This window comes from Zea mays, chromosome 9 (assembly GCF_902167145.1).
Source record: "Zea mays cultivar B73 chromosome 9, Zm-B73-REFERENCE-NAM-5.0, whole genome shotgun sequence".
Taxonomy (NCBI): domain Eukaryota; kingdom Viridiplantae; phylum Streptophyta; class Magnoliopsida; order Poales; family Poaceae; genus Zea; species Zea mays.
In genome coordinates, this window is record NC_050104.1 from 160235651 (window position 1) to 160245979 (window position 10329).

Consider the following 10329-nt stretch of genomic DNA (forward strand, 5'->3'; position numbering starts at 1 on the left):
TGAACAAACAGTACATCTCTTATTCAAAGCTCGTCTTGTATGCAAATCCCAAAAATGAACAGCGACGCTGAGCGAAGCAGACTGCAATAACGAGGAAGAAACGGCCGTACGGCCGGCATGCACTGGCATATCATGATCAGGCCGTGAGCTCCATGATGGCGCTGACGATGTCGCCGTCGTGCGCCTTGAGAGCCTTGACGGCCTTGGCGCGGGTGACGCTGGCCTGCGTCATGACGAGGTCGATGTCGCGGGGCTCTATCCCGGCCTCGTCGACCTCCTCCTCCTCGTCGGCCGGCGCCGCCGCGGCGGCGGCCGCGTCCTGCTTGGCCATCACCTTGCTGAGGTCCTGCATCCTGAACTGCTGCGCCGCCTGCGCCTGCAGCTGTGAGCTCAGGTCCTCTATCTTGGCCTCGCCGAATATCACGTACGTCTCCGACGTCGGGCTCTTGAAGACGTCCGGCTTCGACACCACGAACAGTATCTGAAGGAAGGGAGACAGACACGCATGACAGTAATATGAGAAGGCAAGAGCTAACTAAAAATTGCACGGGCATCTATCTACTATCTTGTTTGTAAAATTGTATACACGGAGCATAAAAAGTTAGCTATCTATCGTGTTCCTTCCTTGTGGCAATAATTGGCATATATATATAGATATACGTACGTTCTTGGCTCTTTTGATGGTTATCCTGGTGACGCCGGTGACGGGTTTCATTCCGAGCTTCATCATGGCCTTGCGGCTCTTCTTCTCGCTCCGGCTCTGCTTGGTGCCCTCGGTTGCGCCGGCGCCTACACGCCCAGAGCGAGACACCGCAGCTCAAATCAGTCCACGTCTGGCACGTGCAAATTAAATCTGTCTGCGTGCTGAACGCAGAAGGGAACAGATAACACACACGTCGTCGTTACCTCCATCGGCGTCATCATCGTCAGCGTCGTCGTCGTCCTCGTCGTCGTCATCCTCGTCCTCGTCTTCCTTGACGTCCTCGACGACCGGCGCCTCGTCATCCTGTTGCTCCTCCGCCTTGGGCGCGGCCGCCTCCTCGCTCTCCACGGGCACCTCCGCCGCCGCCTCGCTGCCCTCCACCACCACCTCCGCCGCAGGAGCTTGTTGCTCGCTAACCATTCTGGCTCGGCCGCGACCGGGTGAGAGGAGGAGGCTACGGTGGTGGTGCAGCGACGCACGGGAACGGTGGCGGGGAGCGGGGACTGAAGAGTTTTCCGGAGTCCGGATAAGGGGGTGCCGGGTGCGCCAAGACGGAGAGCGCGGCAGCAAGGCAACGCAACGGCCTTATCTATTCGGCGCAACCATCGCCCGCAAGCCGCAGCATCTGGGCTTTGTGTACTCGAGTTGGGCTTGGCTTCTTCCAACCCGTCCCAGTGTGGGCTTCGCGGACCCGAACGCGAACGCAGGCCCGTCCGCGAACTCTGCCAACCGATCGACCGCCTACGTCGTCCCTGTTCTCGTGCTCTCTGCACTCTGCTTGAGAGAGCTGAGGATTTCCGAATCTGAATTTCTCGTCCTAAACGTTAACAATCCCTAATGTTATATGGACTAATAACAAACATATTCTAAGAGAATTTACCTTTTTATATAGCAATGGTTCTACGACAACACCGTATATCGAGACCAAAAAAATCATTTTTAGAAAGTTTGCGGATATAAAAAGGAATGTCGAGGTATTTGCAAGAAAAAGACTAGGAGTACAAGGCAGCAAGGTTTGATGGATCTTTTCCTGTATGGCTGCTAATGACCTCGATAAGGAGGGGTTGTACTTGGTCCATCTTTGGACCTAAATCTTTTGTTATTCTATTATTCTGGATATAATGATACATAGCTCTTCTGTGTGTTCAGGAAAAAATATGAATTAGTTTATGGTTCGCTTATATGATACTATAATAAATATTTGTTAATCATAGATTAATTAGGTTATAAATTTATATCGCCGTTTAGTCTTCACTTATATAATTAGTTTTATAATTCAACTCTATTTCGTATCCGTAATAGGCATTCGAATGTCCAATATAACACATGCTAAATTTTAGTCCTTTGAATCAAACATCTCGAGTATGCATACAAAGTAGAGATACAAGTAATTAATCGGATAGAGGCTTGTTGGGTGTTCGTCCGTTCTACAACAAAATACATTTTTATTTGTAGATATCATATTTGATTGATTATCTTATTTATTTTTCAAATAATAAAACAAAAGGTTATTATTAAGGTATATCTAATAATAAAAAAATACTTTATAAAAAATGCAAATAAGAAAGACAGTGAAAAGGTCAAATAAAACGCAGTGTATTCTGGTACGGACGGTGTATACACCATTACATTAGCCCATTGAATGTCATCATTGATACTGCTGCGTTGAAGTGGCCTAAAACTATTTGCAGCAGTATATCCATAATTTAACTAAAAATATTGTTTTACATTATAGATTGCCTGCATCGTTTAGTGAAGTTTAAATATAAGTATAAGGATGAGTAAAGTTCTGAAAATAACCTATAGCAAGTTGTATCGCATTTAGGTCTTGTTTGTTTGAGCTTTTTTCAGCTTATGATCAGTAGAAGTTGCTACACACCGCCAAACACATAACTTTTCAGTCCGCTTTTATAAAAAATCACTTTAGTTAAAAACGTTCAAAATCAGCATTAACCCATAACTAGCTGAGTCGTTGCTATAGTATAGAACACCACTTTCTACATCATAAACCTTATAGACCTTTTTATTTTCCTCTGTATATAATGATCATGATACTTAGAATCTCCCCATAGCTAAATTCTTTCCACAGTTAGATTCTCCCTACAATTAATTTCTCAAAAAAGCTCATTAAAAAAAGTTGAACCAAACAAATCCGAACCAATATCAAGTTGGCTAGAAATACATGCAATTCTTCCGCACCAAATTTCCTTATCTGGCCAACAATTCAAACTTAGAAACACCAATCCAACGCGCCAAATTTCCGGTTCCATGTCTTAAGCAAAAATACTGCTCATGTCTGGCTTGGTATAGTGGATTGTGCAGTCAGCAGCACAGCTAGAGAATGACATATGTCAAGCTGGACTAGAGATAACAATGGGTTCCCGAAACCCGAATTTATCCCATTAGGGTACGGGTTTGGGTCAATTTTCATACCCATAGGTTTTTAATGGGCATAAATGTATACCCGACGGGTTCATGGGTACGGGTTTTTTCCTATAGTACTCAAACCCATGAACACGTGGGTTTTTTAAATCCGACCAAACCTAGTGCATATTGTCATTTTATTTTATAAATGAACAACAAACTTGTTATCTACCTATTTACTTCCTAATTTTTATCAAATAGTGAATGTATAAGTAGTTGGTGATAGTGTTGCTTGCTTGCTATTATAGCTATTACTAGTGTTATATATGTGGTAGATGTATAACTTAGTGCAAGGTAACTTGATTATACAACTTATTATTTATATTTAATTCTCTGTACTAATATTTTTATACCAAAATCATAAACTCGTTTATTACATAAATTTTGGACCATGATCTCATTAATCATTATGATACTTATTGATTATAAAAAGAATAAGCATATTGGAGATAAAAACCCGCGGGTAACCCGTGGGTACCCGCAAACCCGATGGGTACGGGTTTGGGCAAAATTTCAAACCCGTCATAGGTACGAGTTTTTTAATGGATGTAAATATTTTTCACGGGTATGAGTTTGTGATAGCAAAACCCGGCGGGTTTGTACCCGTTACCGTCTCTAACCAGTAGAAACGCCCGTGAAACCAGCCTCTGCCTTCCACATCCACAGATCCCCTGATGGACGGCTATAGACCCTCGTAAGCCCGTAGACCGGGTCCACGACAGCGCGTCGGGGATTGACCTCGCCTCCTCTTCCTCTCTCACCGGCACCGCCCGGCAACCCGGCTTCCAACGGCCGCGACCGAAACGGGACCCACCAGACGCAATTCCCCAACACGGCAACACGTCCGCCTCGACGAATTTCGATCGATTCCAACTTGGGATTTCCGCCTTCCAATCGCTCCGTTTCCTTCGTATTCTAGAATCTAGCATTTGGTTTGATTCCGCCGCTTGGTCCGGCCCCGAGGAGGAGGCAAGGGAGGGAGCGGTGGCCGCGCGGCCATGGCGGGCTCGTCTACGGCGGCGATGGACGCAGCCGCGGCCTGGTGGGACGACGTGAACAACTCCACGCTGTGGCAGGACCGCACCTTCCACGCCCTCGCCGCGCTATACGGCATCGTCGCAGTCGTAGCCCTAGTAAGCTCTACCCCCTCCCCCAGGCACGAATTTATCCCTCGTTATGCTTAATTGTAGCTTGCAATTGGGGTCCGATTTAGGCTGGAACCACGAGCCTAACGGGTTGACGAGGGTTCATGCATCTGGGCATAGCAGTTTCAGATATTCTCGACCCTGAATCAAGCGTGGAGAATTGAGACTCTTTTTCTGGACCTTGCTAATTGTGCGGGGACCATATATCATAGTGTGTATTCCAAATGTGATTGATAGAAATTGAGATAGTGGTTACCGGTCTCATTAGTTCATTTGACCTGAATTTCATCAGGTCCAACTGATAAGAATCGAGTGCCGGGTTCCTGAGTATGGGTGGACAACGCAGAAGGTGTTCCATTTCCTAAACGTCATTGTCAATGGCGGTGAGTTCATTGCCGTTGTTACCCGATGCTTACTCAGTAGCCGTAGTACATGTACATTCCATATTCTCCATGTCATGATCTGTGGTGAACTGGTGTCTATGTATGCAGTGAGGTCAACCGAGTTTGTACTGCGGCGGGATGTGCAACTTGTACACCCTGAGGTTTGTGTCAGGAGACAAGTTTTATTTCGTTTCTGTAGCTGGTTGGAAACAACTGTAGTAATGTGTATCAATACTTCCTTTTAGATACTTCAACACGTGCTTATTGATTTGCCGGGCCTAGCGTTCTTCACGACCTACGCTCTGCTAGTGCTCTTCTGGGCTGAGATTTACTATCAGGTTAGGTTTCAGTTCAACAGTTTTTTGACATGGTTCTGTGAATGCTGCTGTGCTCATTGTTGTATGCTGATGTTTGCTAGGCACGTGCAGTGTCGACTGATGGGCTCCGGCCAGCTTTCTACACAATCAATGGAATGATATATGTCATTCAGGTAATTTACGTATTTGGATTTCTCACTGATGAGCTTATAAGAGCATGTACTAGCCAAAGAACAGGCCTTTTTTCACCATGTCAATGGTTCTTAAAAGGTTGATAAGATGTTTTAAGTTTGCACCGGCGCTTAAGAGCAACTCCAATAGCTCCTAAGAACTCTGACCCATCCAATAGATACCCAAGTGTCATCCCCAGCTTCCCGCGGGCGAATATTGACCCATCCACTGCGCAAACATTCGCAAGGGCACAAGCTCCCAATTCGCCTGGTTTCTCCGTTCCCGCGCCTGGATTTCGTTTCGTGCCTTCGTCAGTTCTCCCCACCGCTCGGTTTCGCTCGCGAGAGAGCACCGAATCTCTGCTATATGCAAGCAACGAAGGACACGGTAGGACGTATGTGCGCAGCTTTCTATGGAGCACCCAATATTGTGGCTCCTGTGCTACTCGCCTACTCCGTCCAGAACCATAGCAGGACGTTTGCTTTCTGTGCAGCACCTGCACCTGCTATCGTGGCTTCGTCTACTCCGTCCAGCACCTGTGCAGCCCCGGCTCCCTCTGCGCACGAGCTAGTGTGACGGTCATGACAACCGATTTCAAAGGCTTTTAAAGAAATTATAGGGAGCTGTTGGAGCATTATCTCTTTTTTTGGATCTATTACTTTTAAGGAGATCCCAATTTTCTTATTTGGGGAGCTATAATCTTGGGAATTGTTGGAGTTGCTCTAATGTGTGTTAACAGGGACAAGGTAGACAGTAGTTAAGCCTATTTAAACAACAGTTTGCATTGTAGGAATTAACTTCTATTTTGGTGCTTAAGGCTCTCTCCAACCATTCTCCCCTTATCTGTACTTTCTAATTTATTTTACAACCTCCCCTTAAAATATTTCCCCCCTACATACAGTTTGTCTCCAACCATTCCTCCTATACAACTCCCCTATATACTATAACTTAGGTAATTAACACGTGTTTATCAAATTTTTTTAAATTTTAAAAAATCACACAATATTTGTAGTACCCTAATACAAACGACCGAGGAGCGTGGAGACGACTATGCCTTGATCTTCATGGAGACAATCTCGACACTACGAACACAAACGGCCCAGGAGCATGGCATCCCTCCATAGGGGAGACTGGATAGTGGCAGAGCTCGACGCAGTCACGGAGAACCGGGTTCATGGCCCGGTCAAATGCCATGAACGTGCCCTAGAGAAGCTGTCCGTCGTGCCCTAGAGAAGTTGTCCGTCGTGAAGGGAGACACAGGGTAGAAAGGCACATGGACTGCGGCAGGGGGAAGGACGAGCGTCAAGGGAGTAGGCGTAGGGAGGGAGAGTCCGGCACCCACAGATCACCCTCCGGGAGAAGCGTAATGGGCCGAGACAGAGCATGACGAGCCCGAGGAGGTCGCGGTGGCTGGTGGACGATCCTGCGCGGTGGGGTTGGCCGCTGCGGCAGTGGAGGGCCTGGCGGGGGTGGCGGTGATTGCCGCCATGGAGGGCGCGCATCCGTGGCGAGGGCATTGAGAGCGGCGCCAGCGGGCGTGGGGAGGAGCTTGGCTATGTCCGCAGGGGAGTGTAGTGCTGCTGCGGGCGCAAGGGTGGGAAGCCCGGCCCATGCATCATGCTGGGGAGGCTGACTGCAGCCGGTTGTGGAGTGGGCGGCGAGGCACGTGCCTATGCGGGGAAGGTAACGTTGGCGCCAGAGGAGCCGATCAGCGTAGGTAGAAGAGGGAGCGTGTCGGTAGGCGCGGCCGGGCCCTACCCCTGTGTGCAAGGGAGGGCACCGGCAAGCGCAGGGGGGGAGGGTGGGGAATTGCGCGCCCGCAAGGAGCGGCGCTGGCGCGCGCGGTGGGGCGCAGCCCGGCTTAAGAACGCCATAGGAGGAGGGCCACGACTGGTGGAGAAGGAAGTGCTCGCGACAGGCGTGAGAAGTAGGTGGAGGACGAGCACTTGACACAACTTCTTTGAAGTCTTCTTGGCGGAGTCCTGGCAGATTACCTTCTTGGGGTACTGGGTGAGGCCGGTGACAAGCAGTGGCCTTTGGGGCGGTCGCGGGTGCCCTCCTTGAACAGGTGCACAATGTGACATACGCACATATGTCTAGCGGTAACGCCAATGATAAGTGTGAGGACCAAGCACTCCTCTTACTTGCCTGATTGTCTGATTTGATACTTGCTGTAAGTATTGGATGAATGCCCTGGTAAATAGTACATCATATTCATTTCATTGCTTGTTATACTTTAGCTTGTGAAATGGCACTTTTTTCTAGAGTATTTCTAAAGAGGTATTTCAAAATCGAGGAATTGTTATGAGATGTCACTTATCATTTCTTTTGTAATCGACCTGTAAAACTCCAGATACTACTGTGGCTGCTCATGTGGTGGAAACCAGTTCAAGCCGTGGTAATTTTGTCAAAGATGTTCTTTGCAGGTATTCTCCCTGTTTTTTTGGCTTCGCCTGCAGGTTGCAGCACTATGTTTTGCTCTGTAAGAGCAATGAATATTTACAACATGAAATCGTATGACATTTTTTATTGTTCATGGTTCGTTGGAAGTATATTAGCCATATTAGTTAATGCAAACATTCATGAAATTTTATAGAAATGATACTCGTACCTGAATTCCAGAAATAGGGATGAAAATGATAATCTGAACTGTTAGAATAAATTTAATATTTTAAAATAGATATGTATAAAATTTGATGGTGATCTTGTGTTATGTTCTCAAGCACATTATTATAAATAAGAATAAAATATTACATAAATTATTTTATGTATTATTTGCTCCCTACAACAAAAAAAGTTAAAAATTTTACCGAATTTATTTTCGAATCCATACCGAATTTTATATCTATCATTTAAGAAAATATACGATGAATTTGAGGATTAACTTTTATGAATCTTTACAAGCTCAATGTTATAAACAAGAATACATGTATAGTGCATTATATATCCTATTTATTCGCAATCAAAGAAAAACGACCAAAAAACTGATTACCGAATAAATAACGTTTCCGACCGTTTTCATCCCTATCCAGAAACTACAGTTGTAACCTTAGCTTCTTGTATCCACCATTTGACAGGAAAAATAAATTGTGTGTTAAGTTATTTAGAACAAATTATGCTGCAGCCTATGATTTTTATTTTGTGTACTTATTTATTTCTTCTACACTAAAATAGTGCTACTTTTCAGCTACATCCTTGTTCGCTGCCTTTGGTTTCCTTCTCTATGGAGGGAGGTAATGACTTAATCCTTGATATATCATTGTTTAACAAGCGATGACTATGCTATTTGCCATTGGTTGAAACTACCGTATTATGTTGCACTGCTACTACAGAAAACAAGAACTCAGCATTCCCACTAGTATTAAGAGCAAGAGATGTTATGTGTACTTTGCCCCTTGATTTTTGCAATGTGAGGTTGTTTGAGAAGTAAATATTCCCCATGCACTAAATATGTGCATAAACTGAGGCCATGCAAACATCATGTAGTCTTATGTTATCTTGAAACCTTGTGCTGATCCTTTTGAGTTTTGGTAATAGTAGCGTTAGTTATAATAATGTGGGTATCCTTGTATAGGTTATTCCTGATGTTGCAGCGTTTCCCTGTTGAGTCAAAAGGCCGCCGGAAAAAATTGAATGAGGTACTTTGCTACCTGTTGTCATCCACTATAGAAATATATCTGATGACGTGTTTGTTTAACATTAAATACATTATCCCCTTTTACGCAGGTTGGCTATGTGACCACCATTTGCTTTGGTTGCTTCTTGATCAGATGCATAATGGTAAATCCTCCTATGTAATGCCAATTTGGTTCTGAAATAATTCCAGTAATAGACTGACTTAGCGTCTTTATCTTGCAGATGTGCTTGAGTGCTTTTAACAAAGATGCTGATCTTGATGTTCTGAACCATCCAATCCTGAACTTCTTTTACTACCTGGTATGTTTTTTATTCAAATAAATTGTTTGTGCAGGTTTAGAGTTAATAGTGTGCGTCTTTGGACTTACTTTGTGGTACCAATTAGATCTCTTATATATGGTCGGTCGTTGCACTTGCTCATATTCTTTTCTGTTGGTGCTCCCTTGTGACCTGTGCAGCTGGCCGAGATTGCACCCTCATCTTTGGTGCTGTTCATCTTAAGGAAACTGCCGCCAAGGCGTGGGATTGCACAATACCATCCAATCCATTAGTTTGTCTTCAACAACATCCTCTATATCCTTTTTTTTTACAGTTTCTTCTAAAAAAATCACTTCATTCTCTGTAGCAGCGTCCTCTATACTTAAATACCTATATTAGAGACATATTTTGCTCTAGATTTTGTATGTATGTATGTATTTGTTATACTCAAGTATTTTATACATATTTTAGTTTTATTTAATATGTTGTTTAAAATATTAAAATAGATAGAGAAGATGAGAGAATCTATGTAAAGAGGACGAGGAAACATCCTATATTTAGAGAACGCTTTAGAGCAACTGCTGAAGGTATATGGGAGATAGTTGTTTATAGCTTCTTGCGGGAGATAGTATGTCTGGCAAATATAACTTGTTAAAAATGTAACCTCAGGGTTTGTTGTAATCTTAACTGTCACCAATATAACATGTTTCACGAATTGATTTTTGCGGCTGTAAAGTTAAGACCCCAGAAGGCGTTGTTCCACTTTTTGTGTGTGTTGGGGGGGAGGGGGGAGGGGGGGGGGGGGGGGGGGGGGGGGGGGGGGGGGGGGGGACAAAAATGACCCTGCGTATGAGAGATTTTTACAAGGTGGGAACAAAAATAACCATCCGTACCTAGATCGGGATCTGGGCACGACGTTTCTAGATGAAGGGTCGCTATCATTGTACCGTTTCTTGTGACTGGTTAGATTCGTAGGGACCAGGACGGAGCCCATTCCTCGTTCCTCGTACACCCGCCCCACAAACTTCTCTCCATCAAATTAGTCTATTGATATGTCAAAATTATACTTAAAAACTTAATACATAGCCTATTATAAGTACCAAACTAAACTCTAAAATATATGTCTCTTGTCATTTTGAATTTTGTTTGTTTAATTTATATTGATTTGATATAATCAATTTGAATTTGCCTCTATTTATTGTATTTCCTAATGAGGACGGATTCCTTGCGGGGATAAAATCATCGACATGGATGGGGATGGGAGAAAAATCTCTCTCGTTAGCGTTCACAGG

General features: G+C 44.6%; 2 protein-coding genes across 2 annotated transcripts; one reads left to right on the forward strand and one right to left on the reverse strand.

Moving 5' to 3' along the window:
* Positions 1–1310, reverse strand: LOC100281315 (nascent polypeptide-associated complex alpha subunit-like protein). The gene is made up of 3 exons (NM_001154233.2): positions 907–1310; positions 665–789; positions 1–481 (listed from the first exon to the last, which is right to left on the reverse strand). Exons 1-3 carry the CDS (start codon positions 1121–1123, stop codon positions 137–139), a joined length of 687 nt encoding a protein of 228 aa, NP_001147705.1. The 5' UTR covers positions 1124–1310; the 3' UTR covers positions 1–136.
* A 2611-nt stretch (positions 1311–3921) lies between these two features.
* Positions 3922–9516, forward strand: LOC100194226 (uncharacterized). The gene is made up of 11 exons (NM_001139267.1): positions 3922–4260; positions 4565–4655; positions 4764–4816; positions 4901–4993; positions 5074–5145; positions 7497–7569; positions 8331–8376; positions 8718–8781; positions 8870–8923; positions 9002–9079; positions 9238–9516. Exons 1-11 carry the CDS (start codon positions 4126–4128, stop codon positions 9328–9330), a joined length of 852 nt encoding a protein of 283 aa, NP_001132739.1. The 5' UTR covers positions 3922–4125; the 3' UTR covers positions 9331–9516.
* The last annotated feature ends 813 nt before the right edge of the window (positions 9517–10329 follow it).